Source organism: Rattus rattus, chromosome 13, assembly GCF_011064425.1.
Source record: "Rattus rattus isolate New Zealand chromosome 13, Rrattus_CSIRO_v1, whole genome shotgun sequence".
NCBI classification, from domain to species: Eukaryota; Metazoa; Chordata; class Mammalia; order Rodentia; family Muridae; genus Rattus; species Rattus rattus.
The window spans coordinates 47,111,919-47,132,349 of record NC_046166.1 but is presented as its reverse complement, the minus strand read 5'-3'; the positions used below and the strand labels follow the sequence as shown (position 1 = coordinate 47,132,349).

At 37.0% G+C, this 20,431-nt stretch overlaps 1 protein-coding gene across 2 annotated transcripts in view; it reads left to right on the top strand.

The window, feature by feature from the left end:
• Window positions 1–20,431, top strand: part of Micu3 (mitochondrial calcium uptake family member 3) — an 88,477-nt gene that overhangs the window by 52,585 nt on the left and 15,461 nt on the right. The window contains exons 6-9 of one of the 2 annotated variants that reach the window (XM_032919479.1): window positions 1,535–1,617; window positions 4,140–4,211; window positions 6,555–6,593; window positions 17,674–17,769. In XM_032919479.1, the coding sequence (XP_032775370.1) occupies window positions 1,535–1,617; window positions 4,140–4,211; window positions 6,555–6,593; window positions 17,674–17,769 (290 nt within the window). The remainder of the gene's footprint in view (window positions 1–1,534; window positions 1,618–4,139; window positions 4,212–6,554; window positions 6,594–17,673; window positions 17,770–20,431) is intronic. The other variant, XM_032919480.1, reaches the window with a different exon arrangement.

Below are 20,431 nucleotides of genomic sequence, written 5' to 3'. Positions count from 1 at the left end.
GCTTCTTTTGGTTGGGAGACTTTTAATGACTGCTTCTATTTCTTTAGGAGTTATGGGGTTCTTTAAATGGTTTATCTGTTCCTGATTTAACTTTGGTACCTGGTATCTGTCTAGGAAATTGTCCATTTCCTCCAGATTTTCAAGTTCTGTTGAATATAGGCTTTTGTAGTGGGATCTGATGATTTTTTGAATTTCCTCTGAATCTGTAGTTATGTCTCCCTTTTCATTTCTGATTTTGTTAATTTGGACATACTCTCTGTGTCCTCTCATTAGTCTGGCTAAGGGTTTATCTATCTTGTTGATTTTTCTCAGAGAACCACCTTTTGGTTCTGTTCATCTTATTCTTTCATAATGAGAAAAATATTTCGTGGTGAGAACAAGTGCTCTGCCATTCCTAGCAGGGCCACCTGATATTGATCTCTCTTGAAGACTCATTGATGATACCAGTCTAAGTCTGGGATGACACTTATTTTACATATATTCATATACTTTTTCAAACTCTCTTAAAAATGTAAAGGTTGATTTTCAGTTGTGGTTCCAGTATTTGTGAAAGATAATAACAGTAAGTGCAGATTCCTAAAATACTCGTAAAATATAAGAGAACATAAAGCAGTAGCTTGCATTGGTTGTTTCCAGAGACAGTTCTGATGGGTGAAGAAAGTAGGGCTATCTGCTTCGCCACAGAGATCAGGACTGCAAATCAGGCTGGTGAGTCTAATTGGAGATGGGAGCATTCAAATTTTATTAGCCATTTCAAAAGACAAAGGTCAAGTCTTTTCTTAAAAGCATGCACTGAAGGATTCTTTTCTTTTCTCAAGGTTTTCTTGTTCATACTCCAGGTATAAAAAAATAAAAACAAAAGTATAGAATTCCACAGTAGCTCATAAGATGAAGTCAATTCATAGAGCATGGGAGTCTTTCTCAGAAAGATAATTTCTTGGATTTTGGAAGGCCTGGTACTGCACATTCACACATTTTATGAAAGCCTCGGACTTTTCAAGCTTCTAGAAATTCAACCCCAAATCTGTACCCATCATGAGCACATTGATTCCCAGGTGATTTCAGTTAAAATTTCCTGAGGAATTGGAACTGGTACATTGTGTTATATTTTTATTCTTTTTTTTTTTTTTTTTGCCACTTCAAAGTAGTTGAACATAGGTTCAATTTTTAAAAAAATCAAGTGCAGTGGCCTCATGTTTGTCTTTGTTGACAAATAAGCAGACTCTGGATATTTATTTTTAGAGGGACAATTGTCAAATATTTCTTTTAGTACAATGCAGTAAGTGCTTGGTACCTAGAAAGCTTACAGTCAGTCCTGTTACTGAGTCTGCAGTACATGAAGCAGAAATACGTATTCTCAAAACAGCTCTCACTGTGTGTGACCTGTAGCAACATATTACTTTGATTTACTTGTGATCTTGTGCAGTGTATGTATCTAGCTGTTGAATGCATGGATTTTGTACTTTCAAGTATTTTTTTCCATCTTATGAAAACTTGTTCTGGGTTTTGTTTGTTTGTTTGTTTTTTCTGGCAGAGCCCCATGCAGGTTTTAGAATAGCTTTCAACATGTTTGACACTGACGGAAACGAGATGGTGGATAAAAAAGAATTTTTGGTGGTATGTACACTATATGCTGCATTTTTCTAATAACTAAATATTGCTTGTCTATATTATGTTTTGTGTTAAGACTATTATGGAAATATAAGCTATATTGAGTGTTTAAAGATGACTGTAGTATGATATTTGGAATTTTACTGACACTTTCTACTCAACGGACAAAGGCAGTCCTGAGATTGCTTTTCCAGCTGGTTACTCAGCTTTTCTCACAGTTCTGTGCCACAGGAACTTTTCCTTATCAGTTTGGACTCGTCTTCCCATCCCCTTTTCTTCCCAGTTCCCATTACCTGTACTTAAGGTGTAGAGCACTTCCTGCTCCTTTCCTTTCCTCTGATCTCTGCCCTCCTGTGTAATCACTTACTTCTATGACCGACCGTGTCTTTATTTGCCTCCTCCTTTGCCCATCTCCCCTTCAAGCCTTTGCTTTCCTTGTGTATCCTGTATCTGTTTCTGTGGCAAAATACCTTCTTTTTCTTCTTAAATAAAATGTAATGTTAACTTATTTCTAAGAGTAGCAAAATCTGCCAATAATATCAGTGTTCTATTCTTATTTTTTCATATCTTCTGTTTAAAAGTAAGAGAAAAGGTGCACATAAAGAGCCATTTTATTTTATTTCAGAACAAACCTGTTTAAATAATTTGAATAAACATTCTGTATCAGCACTGACTTTTGGAGATTCCATTTCTCAAAAGCTCTTTTGGAATATTGCCTGCTTCTGGGATGGAGTCAGAGGCATTCACTCAGCTCCTAGTTGTTTCCATATACTCTCTGCAAGAGATGTGCTTGCTCTAAAGCTATAGTCTTCTCCCTTCAGTTGCTGGAGTGCTTCCTTAGATCTGATGTTTACCAGTCTGTTTCAAAGACTTCTGAAAGCAGGAGTAACTTGACACTCAACTCTTAATATACACAGTGAAGTAGAGGTGCTGGGCAGGTCAGTCAGTCAAGTGCTTGCATCCCAAGCATGACTGTCTTCCGAGCTCCAGCACCACATAAATAGCCAGCCTCACCATAACCTCATTGCTGAGGAGGCAGAGGCAGGAGAATCTCTGGACCTTGTTGGCCAGCTAGTCTAGCTAATATGTCAGCTCTAGGTTTAGTGAGACAACCTATCTTAAAAATGTAAGCAGGAGGATGATTGAGGAAGACAACCAGTGTTGACCACTGCCCTCTGTCTGGTGCACATGTACACACACTCATATACTAAAGTAAAAGTAACAACATAAAAAGAGGGAAATGATAGAGTTGAGATTGTTGCCCAGATTCCATTAACAAGAATAACAAACTTCAGAAACTGACAAAATCCATGTGTGTTATAGGAGTCTCTGCAGACACCGCTGGCAGCAGAGTAGAATCTTCATGAGGCAAAAAGGAGGTCCAGTTCAACAGAACTGAATAGCCGGTATTGGTTCCTCGAGGCTGACACCAGGTGGTTTATTTAGGCATATTAACACAGAGGACAATTTGGAGTTTCCTGGTAAAAATTAACTCAATCCTATGTGCACAATAAAGCTTAATACATGTGACCTCTTCCATAAAAACAGGTTCTGTAAATCGACTACATGTGACAACCTTAAGTCTCTGGAGGAGGGTCTGCTGTGGTCTTGGTCTTACAGATAGCACAAAGGTCAGGAGGCTATAAAATGCCTTTGCTCCTGTTTGTAAGAGTCTGTGGGATCCAGGTGTGGCCTAGCCACAGAGATAGCACAGAAGCCACCGTGCTATTAACCACATCCATTCCCAGCTTTCTGGGCTTGTAACAGCTTGTACATTTCTTCCTTTGAAGACAGACATTCCTGTATGTTTAACATTCCTAATTTCCTAAATGCTTATCTGTGAGCACAAGCACCTCAGGTTCTCCACAGTAAAAGAATTAGGCTTCCATTTCAAACCATAGAAATTTAAAAATTTATAAACAGTAATGAAGCTATTTATAGCACTAACATTTATTTAGATATAATAGGCAAAGTGCTAGGTAATTAGTTTTGATACTTAGTTTATGTAGCACTCTATACAGTAAGGGACTTTTCTTATTTTCCAAATACAAAAAAAAAAAATAAATAAAAAAAAAAATAAAGAGCCGTAGACAGTTAATCTATCTTAGAAGTAACACCAGCAGTCGCCTCTCTACCAGGTCCCGTTAGTGCAGGAACTTCACAGGTGGTCGTGTCCATTTTCATACAGAGACAAATTAGAACCGGTAGAGTGACAGTCTACTGTAGTAGCATTGAGACAGAAAGCCGGCTCAAACCCAGAGCCATGAGAACGGCTTCAGTGCTCCTCACTGCCCAGCAGCCTTCATCTCATGTGCCTCAGGCTCAGAGATGAAGTAAAACTGTAATATTAGATGCATTTTAACAAAACTGAATTCCAGTACCAAAGGATATGGTTTGTCCTGTGAAAAGTGACACAGTAATAAAATACAGAGTAGTTTAAAAGTTGTTGAAATTACTTTATTTATGTATAAGATATACTTTTATAGAGTAATATATAGGTATTTGATTCCTGATTTATTTCTGTATAGCTTCAAGAGATATTCAGGAAAAAAAATGAAAAGAGAGAAACTAAAGGAGATGAAGAAAAACGTGCAATGCTGGTAAGAAATACTTTATAGTGGTTTCAGGTGGGTTTCCAGTGAGAGTTATTTTGTACTTCTTGAAACAGTGTAACACTTAGAATTTGGATCTTTACTGAAGGTTTCATGTAGAAAAATTATTTAAATATCTTATGCAATAATATCAATATTTCTGTTAAATATTGATATTAAATATCTGTACCCAGTCATATTCATTATCATTTCCATCCATATGTCGTTATCTGTGAGATATGAAGGGTATATATCATACAGTAGATTAATAAGATCATTATGCATGTACAAATTTAAAGGTGAATATGCAAAGATTTAATTCTTTAAGTGAATTTAATGATAGTGTAATACAATGAATGGTAAATATAAGAAAATAATGTAGGCTTTCTGCATCTCTTAGAAGCAGTGGACTCTTCTGGGTTACATGTTAGTGCCTTGTTCTGAAGTTAGAGTTAACAGGATTTCCTCTTTTTAGGCTTCATTTTAATTGTCCTAAATATTTTAGTCTTGACAACAGGCCAGTTCACATTGTAAATAAATAAATAACAGACTGGTCCTAAGCCCTTCCTCTCAGGCACAAGGCTAACTGCTTTTCGTACATTGCCATTTAATATCCAACAACCCTCCTGTTGTCCACAGCCAAAGACAAGAAAACTGATCATTATAAAGTTTAAGTATCTTATGTAAAATTAAAATCCTGTTCAACTGCAAAGTCACGGTTTCAACCTTTGGTGGCCTGCTGTGAATTCTCTACTTTTATCCATCTTAATTGATTCATTTGCTACTTAAATACCAAAACATATGATTATTTTATTGCCATGGAACAAATACTTAATTAGAAGTATAATTCTGCTCATTAGCATTTACTAGGTCAGATAACATAGTGGAAAACTGCAGTATCAGCACCAGAGCCAAGTAAAGGAATAAGATACATTGTACAAAGAAATGTAAAATATGTTGAAAGCAAGTATTTCATAATAATGATGTAATTCACATTAACTTGGATTAATTAGGTAAGTCTAGGTAAATTATGAAATCTGTTTTATATCACCTTATCCTAGGTGATATGTCTTATATTCATATATATAGTGATGCACTCCCTAGCAAATATTTTGGGAAAAAAAGATGGTCTTAAAGAACAAGCGAAAATAACAAATAAGTTATATGCACCTTGATCTATGTAAATGACCTCGTAACAGTAATTGATCTACAGGTACCTCAAGGTGTTGATCTGAATCTAAATAGCCCTGCACAAAGCTCATTCGTAGTGTGGTTATCAGGTGTTCCTGTCAGTGACCTTTCCCTGGCAGCACCGTTTAGCAGCTCTACAGTTCCTCATTACTGTATTCCGTGTGGCAGTCCTGGGTTTCAGTGTGTTAGTCATATTTTAAGTAATATAACTCTGAAGTGACTTTTTACTGCTTTATCTAGAGACCATCAAGTAAAATGCAAATGGTATGGCAGGTTGATAGAAATGATAGTAAACCTGGACACATGTTCTAAACACTGGGTTGAACTTGAAACAACTAAAATTTATCTCATAGTAAAAAATGAGACAAAACCCAGAAAGAAAGTAAACCAGGCCCATGAGCGAGGTCTAGAGGGTTTGGATATTTTCTCTGTGATCTTCAGTAAGATTCTTAATCTCTCTGTCCCAGGTTTTTAGTTTTACAATTGAAATTATAGAATAATGTTGTCACCACCTGTAATTTTATGAAGGTTAAATAAGTTAAAATGCTACTTACCAGTATAACATAATTATAAAAATATAATAAACATTAAAAAATGTTAGCTAATAGACTTGATAACAACCTCCTGGTCTCTTTAACTGAAAATTAGCATATCCAAATGAAAACCCTAAAATAGGTCCATATCACTAAAACTGTGAAACCAACACTGCCCTAAGGTCTGTGCTAAGACCACAGTGAATGGCACTCTGAGTCCTCTTCTCATTCCTGTCAGGTAAGTATTACTGCTGCCCCACAGGTGAGCAGAGTCTACAATCAGAGCAGTGAGCATAGCCAATAGCATTCCAGAGCAGGGCCTCATACCATTGTCCACATCCATCCACCTCCACTCAGGAGATGCTGTTCGCTCACAGCAGTAGTCCTTTCATGTACAGTGAAAATGGCTGACAAGAACACAGGCTCAGTTAATGTTTACTTATCTGGAGTTAGGAACTTTGCTACTCATCTTTACATTTATCTCACTCATGTGTGCTTTATAGAGAATGTAGCATAATGATTTGCCCTTCCTAATTGATATTTTGTCGTCTTTTTCTTTTTTCTTTTGCTATACTTGGGTTCATTCTGAAATGTGACACTTCATTTGGCCCTTTGTGCTCTATGTCAGCGTCTTCAACTTTATGGATACCATTCTCCTACTAATAGTGTATGTACAATACTTTAAATGTTTTTATGTATATTTCCCTCACCTGCTATATTGGATAATGTTATTTCTTTATATAAAGCTAGATATGCTATTTAAAGTGTTTTGGAATTTGTTAAATACAGTAAGATACAATCAAGCCAAAATTTCTAGATATGTGAAACAAAATGTAGAAAGTAATTGTTTATCATTGTTAGTTTTATATCTGTAAATTAAAGTAAATGTGAGTAAACAACCATCAGCAGACATTCTGGTAGAGGAATTGAAATTTTATGTTTTTCAGCAACATATGAAGCATTATAGAAAAATAATAGGACAGATAGGCTCTCTTCCTGACGAGCACAGGTATTTTAAGAATTAGCTCTAGACATTGGTCAATGCCCATAATATCATGTAAATGAATAGACTTTTTCATCTGCAGTTTTCATGTTTGTCCTGAAACTATTGCCTGCCTGCTTTCTCTGGTCTGTTGAAAACTCTGTATGAGAATATACTTGTTACATTCTACACAGACATGACTCTGAGTTTTATTCTTTATCTTGTAAACTTCTGTAACTGCTCTTCCCAGTCATGACTCTTCTGTTCTCTTGAGAACAAGCTTATTGGTTAACCCAGGACATAAGAACCTCTCAGAAGAACCTGACCCTGTCCCATAAACTTGCAGTTCACTTAATTTCCTAGGTAGTCATCAACCTTATTAAGAATTCCTCAAACTGTAGAAATCCCACCTGAAAAATCCCTTGAATTTGGGGGACAGTGTTTAATTAGCTACTATAAACTATAGAAACACTTATTTTAGATTTGAGCATCCTGGAGGTGGTTTCAACATCAAATAAGCACAGGGTGTCCTGCCTACTCACAAGGAATGACACGGGATGCTTGGAGAACAAGGCAAATCTAGGGCGCCCACACAGACCTTAAGTTTGTCTAAGAAATTTGGAAACATTTTCTATAAAATCTACTGCTGCTTCCCAATAAGAGAACTTTTCTAATTACTTTTAAAAGTTTTTCTTATAATCATTTAAATATTTGTAAGTGTCTATAAAATGAAAATCTCACATTATAATATCATATATACTTTTAAACATACAATTAGTAGTATTTATGATTTTATGGCTTAATTTTTACTGTCACAGTGGGAACCACTTTTTAATTGTGGCAGTTTCAATGTTTCCTTTCATTTTTAAGTAGTTAACCATATAGTTTAAACTTCATAGACTTTACAGTCACTGCCATTAAGATATTTTCAATAGCCAGATTTAAATGGTATATTTTGTTCAATTATCCTCGATGAGGAAAACATATTTGTTATTTTTATTTTATTGGTTCGCAAATTTCTCATTTCATTTTACTGAGGACAGCTTCTGTCCTTATGTAAAACAAATGTTAATATGCTATAATTTCATGTTCTTTTAATTTTCACTCAAAGTGATTACATAATTTAACTCTTAAAATTTTCTTTAATTTTTTACAAGCTTTTTTGTATAATAGAAACATTGTTGTGAGGAATGACTTCCCTAAGTGCCTTTGGGAAACCAGATGTTGTCTGGACACGAGGACAGACCCTTTGAGCTCTCAAATCACCTGTTCCAAGATAGCACCCGCTATAGTCACTTCTGCCTGTTTTCATTCTTTCTGCTACAGTGAAACAAGCTCAAGGCTGTTCCTGTGTCTCAATATGATAGTTACCCTAGTAGCTTTTCCTCCAGATAACCCAGATCTTTTATATTCTGCATGGAGTCAAGTCTCAATTGTTTTTCCACAGTGATGAAAAAAAATACAAAAGAGTTGAAAAGAATAAGCAATTCAACAGTTCAGACATCAAGGATGTGTGACTTCAGCATCCCTTATGTGATTTTATGATATTAAGTTTAACTCCCCTAATGTTATCACTATCAGAAAAGGTGTCAATTTTTAATACCACTTCACTGATATTTCATCATATGTTGAAATGCGGTTTGCACATTTTGTTATTCATAAATAATTTTTATTTTAAAAATATGTCTTCTCCAGTTTTGGATGCCAAGTTGTAATATATATTGTACATATTTACACATATATATTACCGTGCATGTTAATTATGTGTTTTCAGTCTTGTCTGTCCTTACTGACAGTTGTGTCTGCTTGACTGTGAATTGGTATATTAAAACTAAACTAAATGTTATAATTATGAATTTATTATTTACTCACAATGTTCTTCGTTTTTATGTTACTTATTTTGAACCATTATTACATGTGTAAGAATATAAATTAATTATGCCTTAACCTAGTTTCTGGTAGCTACTGTACTAGATTTCTGGGTATATTTTGCCTTATAAAACCTTTAGTTATCAGTATAGACAACCTCTCAAATTAACATTTTATTTTTTATTATCATTCCCTGTAATGATAATGAAGCTTTTCCTAATTTTAAAAATGTACTTTAACTCAAGAGCGTAATACAAATAAAATGAATAATTATAAAATAGTTCAAGATATAAAATGTTGCAATTTCCCACAATCCCCTTTATACTATCCCCAGGCATAATTCTTCTCCCAAAAATAATTCTCCCAAATGATTGCTGCAACTGTGGTTTATAGATAGATCTTTGCTTTTCTCCCTGTGCAATCTGAAAAATAGGCCTTAGTTCTGCTCATGGAGTTTATACGCAGTCCCAGCTTGATCTCCTTTACTGCTTCAGACAGTAGATTTATTAGTTGTTCTATCCAATGAAAATGGTTGTTTGTAAAGAAAGCGGCTCTTCAACTCATAACACAGACTGTCACACAGATGTTCTCTTGGTGGGCAATTCCAGCCCCTGAGTATGCAGCAGAAGTGCCTCATGAGTTTTTCCTGTTTGTCACCCCAGTTATTGGAAATCCGAGCGAGTTTATTCTTAAATTGAGTCTTCTTTTCTCATGCTGTGAGTGTGTGGCACTAAAGAATGTGGTTGCTTTGGTCTTTGATGACACTGTCTCATTTGTATGAAGTTACCAGGACGTCTAGTCATTTTTACTATCAGTGCAAGTATCAATACAAAGCCAAAGGCAATAGCATTTCTGAGACTCTTTAAGGTGTGTTAGCTTTGCTCTGGCCTTTTCACTTATTCTCATCCAGCAAGCTAGCACTACTTCCTGGCCTCTGTCAGCGTAGCCTGCTGTGTCTTTTTCAGTTTTGCATTAACTGGGAAAATTTTGATGGTATATTTTGTAAAATGTACTGGTCTCTTTTCTCCTGGCTGATTGATATAGTCTGTGCCTCTTTAATTAGAAAATTCAATTAATTTACATTAGTGTGGTTACTTTGTGATGTAAATAGTTTTACTGAGGTGAACAGAGACCATGACCAAGGCAACTCTTATAATGACAACATTTGACTGGGGCTGGCTTACAGGTTCAGAGGTTCAATCCAGTATTGTCAAGGTGGAAACTTAGCATCTAGGCAGGCGTGGTGCAGGAGGAGCTGAGAGTTCTACATCTTCATCTGATGACAGCTAGGAAAAAGCTCTCAAAGCCCACTCCCACAATGACACTTCCTCCAACAAGGCACACCTACTCCAGCAAGACCACACCTCCTAATAGTGCCACCCCCTGGGCCAGGCATATTCAGACCTCCACAGCTGCGTACTTACCATTCCTTACTCAACTTGTGTTTTGAAGCTAAGGAGACGGCTCAGTTTATAAAGTGTCTATTGTTCTGAGTTCTGAGTCCTAGAGTCCACATAAAGCCCAAGTAGGTGGGACATGTATGTAACCCCAGCACAGGGGAATGTGGGACAAGAACAGAGCTCCCTAGAGCTCATGGGCCAGCCAGTCTAGCAGACTTGAGGAACTCCAAGTACAGTGTCTTGTCATAAAAAAATAAGGTGGAGAGTAAAACAGGAAGACAAGTAATGTTGACTTTTGGCCTATGAATGCATACAATTCACTCATGTATGTTTATGTGTATTTACCAGTGCTCATAATTAATTTAATCTCACCCCTTTATAAGCCTTATAATCTAATATTCATAAAATGCATTCTTAAGATAGAGTCCCTTGGAGATTGGAAAATGGTGACTTAGCTGTGTACCTCATGGTAGAATTACTGTTGAGCTTTCTTGTTCAATTGACCCTGGGTTCAATTCCCATTACAACCAAAAAGAAAAACAAACAAACAAAACCTCTTTCTGAAAATATCTTTATTGTAAGTTAAAAGATGCTTCTCAGCAAATGATGATAAAATTTATACACTGTTTTTGGACTTCTATAATTGAAATTAAAGGGTCAGCTCTGAATATAATTAGTTTTCTTCTGTAGGTTACCTGAGTCTCCTCCCAGCCTAGTTCCTGTCTCCCTCATTGAAAACAGACTTTTTTTCCTCGCTTAATATATCCTTATTGTGGTTTTCTCTCTCTCTCTCTCTCTACTCATTCCAGTTCCTCTCCACATCACCTCCGATCCCAGTCAAGTGCCTTTCTCTCCCGCATTAGAAAGCATACAGGGATTTAAGGGATAATAATAAAGTAGCAAACCTAAACTAGAAACTAACACATTGGAGTTGAAGAAGACAAAAATCAGGCTGTGTCACTTTTGACAAAGATATCCCCTTTTTAGCAGAGTGTCCCAAGGTCACTCATTCATTGCACATGTTGAGGGTCTCTGCATTAATTCCCATCTGCTGCAGGAGGAAGCTTTTCTCATGATAGCTGAGCAAGGCACTGATCTATGAGTATAGCAGAGTGCACTAGCTGGTTTTGTGTGTCCACTTGACAAAAGCTGGAGTTATCACAGAGAAAGGAACCTCCCTTGAAGAAATGCCTTGATGAGATCCAGCTGTAAGACATTTTCTCAATTAGTGATCAAGTGGGGAGGGCCCAGCCCATTAGATGGTGCCATCCCTGGGCTGGTAGTCTTGGGTTCTATAAGAAAGCAAGTTGAGAAAGCCAGAAGAAGCGAGCCAATAAATAACATTCCTCCATGGCCTCTGCATCAACTCCTGCTTCCTGGCTTGCTTGACTTCCAGTCCTGACTTCCTTTGGTGCTGAACAGCAATGTGGAAGTGTAAGCTGAATAAACCCTTTCCTCCCCAACTTGCTTCTTGAGCATGATGTTTTGTGCAAGAATAGAAACCCTAAGACAGTGTCATTTTAAAAAATCTTTATTTATTTATGTACATTGGTGTTTTGTCTGAATGTATGTCTGTATGGAGGTGTTGTTATGCCCAGATGGTGAGGTCCCCACAGACCATCAGAGACCACCAGGAGTCTAACTCATATGCAAAGCAAAAGTCTTTACTCAAACTTGAACTCAAACCCTCCACCCTCTCTAACACAGTGGAAGATGCTGAGCCAGTATAAACCTTGCCTATTTATCACGGTTGCTGTATCAAGGTGAGGGACTTTTTTCCAACTTGGGAATTGGTTAGCATTTGCTTGGCATTCTTGTATTGGCTAGTAATGATTTCAGCTTGATATGAACAATGGTGGCTAGCCTAACCAGATCTACTTGTCAGATATTAGGTACTTTCCCCTTAAGAACTGGGTGGTTGTTGCTAGGAGTAAAGTGGCTGTTTGCTCAGAGGAATTGTGATAATTGGCAGGGTGACATGATTCTTGGGACAAGTTGAGGTTTTTCCAGTAGCTAAGTTTACTCAGAGGGCAAGTTAATCATAAAGTGGAGTCTGAAAGCAAAATGGAGTTTGTAATGTTAAGCTTGACCCTTCAGGGTCAAATCTTGGAGTTACAGATGTAATGTTGTAATGCCATGTGGGTGATGGGAATTGAACCAAGGTCGTCTGAAATAGCAGTTAGTGTCCTCAACTGCTGAGCCATCTCTCCAGCCCCCACAAAATGTCATTTTAAGTCTTCTTTGCCCTTGTTTTTCTATAGTCTTGCTGCAGTGTGCCTCTCTGCCCTGCTTTTGTCCATGGTGAGATTTGTTGAGCTTCCAAAATAGGAAATTGTTTTTTCCCCTTTATTATTGGAATTCGCTGTCTTTACCTCTTTACCTGAATGTTATTTCCCATCTTTCTCTGTTAAGATTTTCTGATGCTTTCATGGACATTCATTTGGCCCACTATGCCTGTTAGCTTCTCTCTGAGTGTTTGACAGACCTGGAGAAAATTAGTCCAATACAACATTGAATTACAGTTCCAAGATTACTTGTTTTGATGCTTTGTTTTGTTTTGTTGCTGTTATTTTGACACAATTATCAATTGTTACAATAGAACATAATAGAAAGATGGTTTTATTTTGCTTGTTTTTGTTTGCTTTATGTAAAGAACTGGCCTGTTTAGTCAGAGATAACTTTGGGTCACCATCATTCCGTTTACCTCAGTGGTAGATCAGTATCTCTAGGAAGAATCTCTAGTTGAGAACTTCCTTTGACCTTTCCGTCCTCCCTCCCCACTGCCAAGTCTGCCTTCTCTGCATTCCCGTCTATCACAAATACCAGTGACAGGACATTAGCAGATTGTGGGAATAGGACCTTGCTTAGACAGTTAAAAAAGAGATGTAGAGGGGTTGGGGATTTAGCTCAGCGGTAGAGCGCTTGCCTAGGAAGTGCAAGGCCCTGTTGTCCCAGCTCCGAAAAAAAAAAAAACAAAAAAAAAAAAAAAAAAAAAAAAAAAAAGAGATGTAGAAACTCTTGAATCTGCCAGGTTTAAGGACTTCCACTAATAAATAGCCTCTTTGACATACATAGACAGGTAGGTAGGTGGATAGGTGGGTGGGTGGGTGGGTGGGTGGGTGGGTGGGCGGGCGGGCAGACAGACAGACAGACAGACGATAGATCAGATTTAGAACATACAGAATATCAGTCTGCCTAGTCCGTCCTTTTTGCAAGTTCTTTTGAAACTTGTTCCATGTGTTCCTTTCTCTCTTTGAAAGTCCACACTCAGTGTGTTCTGCTGTGAAGGCCTGAAAGCTGAGCGCACGCAGAGATGTTTTCATCCGTCTTTCTGTGCTGCCTTCCATTCACACACTGAAGCATCAGAGCTGTCTGCTCCGTTTCTGTCTCAGAGCCCGGTCACAAGTGCACATCTCTCGCCCTTCTTTAACTTTTACACACATGCGCTGATATTAAATTTGCTCAAAATTTCTTCCTTTTAAATTCTACTTTGAGTTTGTTATTTATTTGAACCTTATTGCAGTGCCTTATGTATACTTTCTGCTTTTAAATATTTTTATTATTTTTCATGTTAAAAAGTTTTTTCTTACTTACATCATTGAAGTTTTTATGATTTATAAGGGTTTTATTTTCAATAAATATTATTTTTAAATCCCTTTAACATTTTCCATATACTTTGACCATATTTTTTTTATCTCCCCAAATTCTTCCAAGATCTGGTCCCTCTCTATCCATTTTTTTCTTTTTTTTCTTTCTTTCTTTTTTTTATTTTCTTCTCTTTTTTTAGCATTTTTTTCTTCCATCTTTATTAAATTGGGTATTTCTTATTCACATTTCAAATGTTATTCCCTTTCCCAGTTTCCAGCCCAACATCCCCCTAACTCCTCCCCCTCCCCTTCTCTATTGGTGTTCCCCTCCCCATCCTGCCCCATTACCGCCCTCCCCCCAACAATCATGTTCACTGGGGGTTCAGTCTTGGCAGGACCAAGGGCTTCCCCTTCCACTGGTGCTCTTACTAGGATATTCATTACTACCTATGAGGTCAGAGTCCAGGGTCAGTCCGTGCATAGTCTTTGGGTGGTGGCTTAGTCCCTGGAAGTCTGGTTGCTTGGCATTGTCGTTCTTATGGGGTCTCAAGCCCCTTCAAACTCTTTCAGTCCTTTCTCTGATTCCTTCAACGGGAGTCCCGTTCTCAGTTCAGTGGTTTGCTGCTGACATTCGCCTCTGTATTTGCTGTATTCTGGCTGTGTCTCTCAGGAGAGATCTACATCCAGTTCCTGTCAGCCTGCACTTCTTTTTGCTTCATCCATCTTACCTAGTTTGTGGCTGTATGTATGGGCCACATGTGGGGCAGGCTCTGAATGGGTGTTCCTTCAGTCTCTGTTTTAATCTTTTGCCTCTCTCTTCCTGCCAAGGGTATTCTTGTTCCCCTTTTAAAGAGAAGGAGTGAAGCATTGAATTTTGGTCATTCTTCTTGAGTTTCATGTGTTCTGTGCATCTAGGGTAATTCGAGCATCTGGGTGAATAGCCACTTATCAATGAGTGCATACCATGTGTGTTTTTCTGTGATTGGGATACCTCACTCAGGATATATTTTCCAGTTCCATTCATTTGCCTATGAATTTCATAAAGGCATTGTTTTTGATAGCGGAGTAGTATTCCATTGTGTAGATGTACCACATTTTCTGTATCCATTCCTCTGTTGAAGGGCAACAGGGTTCTTTCCAGCTTCTGGCTATTATAAATAAGGCTGCTATGAACATAGTGGAGCACGTGTCTTTGTTGTATGTTGGAGCATCTTTTGGTAATATGCCCAAGAGAGGTATAGCTGGGTAGTGCAATTCCAATTTTCTGAGGAACCTCCAGACAGATTTCCAGAATGGTTACCAGTCTGCAATCCCACCAACAATGAAGGAGTGTTCCTCTTTCTCCAAATTCTCGCCAGCATCTGCTGTCGCCTGAGTTTTTAATCTTAGCCATTCTTACTGGTGTGAGGTGGAATCTCAGGGTTGTTTTAATTTGAATTTCCCTCATGACTAAAGATGTTGAACATTTCTTTAGGTGCTTCTCAGCCATTCGAATTCCTCAGCTGTGAATTCTTTGTTTAGCTCTTTTAATAAGGTTATTTGTCTCCCTGCGGTCTAACTTTTTGAGTTCTTTGTATATTTTGAATATAAGGCCTCTATCAGTTATAGGATTGGTAAAGATCTTTTCCCAATCTGTTGGTTGCCGTTTTGTCCTAACAACAGTGTCCTTTGCCTTACAGAAACTTTGCAGTTTTATGAGATCCCATTTGTCGATTCTTAATCTTAAAGCATAAGCCATTGGTGTTTTATTCAGGAAATTTTCTCCAGTGCCCATGTGTTCGATATTCTTCCCCACTTTTTCTTGTATTAGTTTGAGTGTATCTGGTTTGATGTGGAGGTCCTTGATCCACTTGGACTTAAACTTTGTACAGGGTGATAAGAATGGATCCATCTGCAATCTTTTACATGCTGACCTCCAGTTGAACCAGCACCATTTGCTGAAAATGCTCACTTTTTTCCATTGGATGGTTTTGGCTCCTTTGTCAAAAATCAAGTGACCATAGGTATGTGGGTTCATTTCTGGGTCTTCAATTCTATTCCACTAGTCTATCTGCCTGTCTCTGTACCAATACCATGCAGTTTTTATCACTTTTATTGCTCTGTAATACTGCTTAAGTTCAGGGATAGTGATTCCCCCAGAAGTTCTTTTATTGTTGAGAATAGTTTTCGTTATCCTGGGTTTTATTCCAAATGAATTTGCAAATTGTTCTTTCTAACTCTATGAAGACTTGAGTTGGAATTTTGATGGCGATTGCATTAAATCTATAGATTGCTTTTGGTAAGATGAACATTTTTACAATATTAATCCTGCTGATCCATGAGCATGGGAGGTCTTTCCATCTTCTGAGATCTTAATTTCTTCAGAGACTTGAAGTTCTTGTCAGACAGATCTTTTATTTGCTTGGTTAGAGTCATACCAAAATATTTTATATTATTTGTGACTCTTGTAAAAGGTGTCATTTCCCTAATTTCTTTCTCAGCTTGTTTATCCTTTGAGTAGAGGAAGGCTACTTATTTGAGTTAATTTTATACCCAGCCACTTTGCTGAAGTTGTTTATCAGGCTTAGTAGTTCTCTGGTGGAACTTTTGGGGTCAGTTAAGTATACTATCATATGATCTGCATATAGTGATATTTTGATTTCTTCCTTTCCAATTTGTATCCCTTTGACCTCCTTTTGTTGTCTGATTGCTCTGCCTAGGACTTCTTTGAGAACTATGTTGAATAAGTATGGAGAGAGTGGGCAGCCTTGTCTAGTCCCTGATTTTAGTGGGATTGCTTCAAGTTTCTCTCAATTTAGTTTGATGTTGGCTACTGGTTTGCTATTTATTGCTTTTACTATGTTTAGGTATGGGCCTTGAATTCTTGATCTTTCCAAGACTTCTAACATGAAGAGGTGTTGAATTTTGTCAAATACCTTCTCAGTGTCTAGTGAGATGTTCATGTAGTTTTTTTCTTTGAGTTTGGATTACATTGATGGATTTTCTTATATTAAACCATCCCTGCATCTCTGGGATGGAGCCTACTTGATCATGGTGAATGATCATTTTGATGTGTTCTTGGATTTGATTTGAGAGAATTTTATTGAGTAATTTCACATTGATATTCATAAGGGAAATTGGTTTGAAGTTCTCTTTTTTGGTTGAGTCTTTGTGTGGTTTAGGTATCAGTGTAATTGTGGCTTCATAGAACAAATTAGGTAGTGTTCCTTCTGTTTGTATTTTGTGGAATAGTTGACTATAATATTTCTGTTTAGAGTTTCAGGGTAGGATTTTTAACCTTAGAAACTCCCTCATGGAAGTCAATACTGAGGGGGAAAGGAGTGCCCTGCCCCTGTGAACATTAAATGCACCTTATCTTTCATAGTAGTCACACCCATGAAATCCTAGAATAGGTTGACATCATTTGACTTAAACAGTTATATTTTATTTTCACAAACTTTATATTTAAGTTTGTATCTACAAGGTAAGAATGAACTTATTTTGATTGTGTTAGTCTAACAAGATGGATGAGAAAACAACTAATTTTGAAATTATATATGCATTTAAGAGGTTACCACAAATCAAAAAAATTGTCTCCATATACCATTTCACAAAATGTTTAAATAAATTTTTTTATGTCATACTTTCATAGAATTACTTATGTCTCAACAAAAGCAGGCAAGATTGCAGAGTTTGAGCCTTTTTGACATAGCCACATTGTACTTAGAAACAGGTTATACAGCCTTTCGTTCTGAAAGCGCCATGGGCTGCTGGCTGTGTAATGTAGTACTGTTGTGTGCACCAGAATACAATGAAGGTAAGCCAATGGGCTCTTTTCCCGTCTGTGGTTGGTTAGAAGAGATGTAAAGCATGTAAGGTGTTCTCTGACCATTGTGTAGATTTATGTGCTTGTTCTTAAAACTTCTACAGGTACTTAAACCAGATGCTGAGGAACTTGTCTCCAGAAGCTACTGGGATACCCTGAGACGTAGCACAAGCCAGGCGCTCTTCTCAGACCTTGCAGAGGTATAAGGAAGCATTCGTGTGGCCCTCATACTCCTGTACTAGATGCCATTTTGTGAATCTGATCTTCAATTGGTTTCAGATTCACAAAGCCCAAAATGTACTCTTTTTCTATTTCTTTTAACTTTTTTAGTAAATTAATAAGTACTACGTATCATCCGTATAATCACTGTATAGAAAGAATATTGTAATATGTTTATTGTACTGACAGGGGATGTCAGTTATTATCTGTGTTGATTGAACTTGTTTATTTTACAAAACATAACATCAGAATATACCTAAAATAAAATAATAGTTAGCTTTAATTAAGGATCAATTCCTAGAAATTTGAAGTAGTAATACAAGATTTGTAAATTTACTATCCTACAACATAACTGTTACATAGAAATACTAAATTCTAGTAAGAGCAAGACTGCTCTTATGTTAGATTTAGACAATTAACTTCCCCAGCTAGTAGTGAGCAGCTTACGGGAAGGAGATGTAGAAATGTGAAATTCAGTCAAAGAATTGGAAATTTATCTTTATATTAACTTAAGCCCATGTTTAAATAAAAATCAAACCAACTCAGATTTGGTTTTTTCATTGCTTAAATTTTACTGCTGGACACTTTATTGCTGCACTTGTGATAGACTGCCTCTACTCCGCTATTTAGTGCCACCATCAACAGGAATTTAAATATCTAATATTAAACTTGGTGTCTGATATTTTATCTAAACTTTAAGTTCAAAAAGTAAAACACTGTGTGTGATACAGTGTTGTTGGAGTGCTTGACACACAAGCATGGGCTGAACCTCCAGCATTCCTGGAAAAGCCTAGCACAGGCACATAGTATATTCTGTAAAGCCAGCAGTGAGGAGGAAGAGATGGGAGTGCAGATCCCTGATGCTGCTAGGCAGACAGTCTAGCTGCATTGGCAAAGCCCAGGTTCATTGAGAGACCCAGTCTTAAAAGACTAGGTAGATACTGTTTAAGAAAGACATCTAGGATTGATGTCTGATATTATGCATGTGCTCTGGCAATGTGTGTGTGTGTGTGTGTGTGTGTGTGTGTATGTGTGTGTGTGTGTGTGTGTAACACGCACACATACATCAATATCTAAAATAAATACCAATTATTTGTGATTTTTTTTGTTTTCTCCATTTATAAATAAAGTTTGAGGAGGTGTTTTGCTTGGAGAGTCTCTCTGTTACTGTACTCCATTATAAAAAAATGAGAATTTATTACAAGTCACAACTTGTATAAAAGAATCATTTATAGTATTTGTATTTCAAGATACAAACTAGTTCAGAAGGAAGGCTTAGAAATGTACTTAAATACTTCTCATTGCATATAATACACAACTCTTAAAATATAATAGGTAAATAAGAGCTTAGCCCCTCATTTTCTCATTCTTTTAACAGCTGCTGTAAACTGTTGGCATCTTAAATTATAAAGAGGAAACCATGTTTTTAAAATTACTATAAAATTATATAAAGAAGATTTGCATGTGTGAACAGCTGGCACTAATGTCCGCCTAAAATTACTCAGAGTGTATGTAATATGACAAATATATCACACAGCATTGAGAGCAGTTGGTTAGTACCAGGAATCTAAAGATGACTTTGACTTTTACAAATAAAATTTAATGTATTTGTGGTATAAGGAATAACTTATCCATTGGATTATTCAGAAATTGTTTATGTTAAATTTGAAGATTCCCCTTTGCCTAGAGAGTGAAGTTTTTTTTACATTGTAATCAAGAGAAAGTTGTTTAAGAGGCTGTCTTAAAACTTTAATAGTTTGATAAATTTGTATTTTATACAAATTTTGAGATTTAAGGTAACTTTGGCCATGTGTTTATTACCGGTGCTGAGCGCTGAAGCATACTAACACACACCACTGCTGACCTACACCCCTATTCCGCACTCTGTCTGACCAAGCTCCTTCCCAGCTAGCACCATTTTTAGCTTAAAAAAATAGTCAACTTATGTCTAAATGACCACGAGGGTCTCTGTTCACTTTGAGGTTTTTTTTCCATTGTGTTATGAAACACCTCAATTCATTTTTTTTAACAGTAAGCAAAAGAATCAAAGAAATAAAGTAATGTCTTTTTCTTTCTACCTCCTTGTAATTCACTCTGTAAACTGTCATGATGCAAGGACACTGGCCTAGCTCTCACAATGGCTCCAGTGCTTGGCTTCACATGGGAGTGGGGTCCCCATTTCCATTTTCTGGTTTCCTCCTCCCCACTCCCCACCCCCACCTCTGCTGTCAAACTGTTACTTATCCCTCTGTGGGTTTGGATTACTTGAATAAGTGCAACCTGAAGCTAATAAGATTGGACACTGAAAACCATAAGTGAAGGTCTGCTCCGCTCAGTGAACAGCCTAAGTAAGGTCATTGTAGAAGCCTGTGTGAACAGTCTCACCGCAGACTGGCGTCGTGAATGTGCTGGTGCCCTCTAGCATAGTGCCCCTGCAGCCTCTCATTCTGACGGTCTTTTGTCTTCAGATTTATATAACAATACTTGTTATTCAGTAACAAGTAAGAGTGTTCCATGAAACAACCCATTTTTCCATTTCATTGAAAAGTTTTTGTCATTTAAGTCATATTTCAACTTTTTAATCCTGACAAATAGTAAAATATGATTAGAATATATAAATGAATATATGCATAAAAGTTTTTT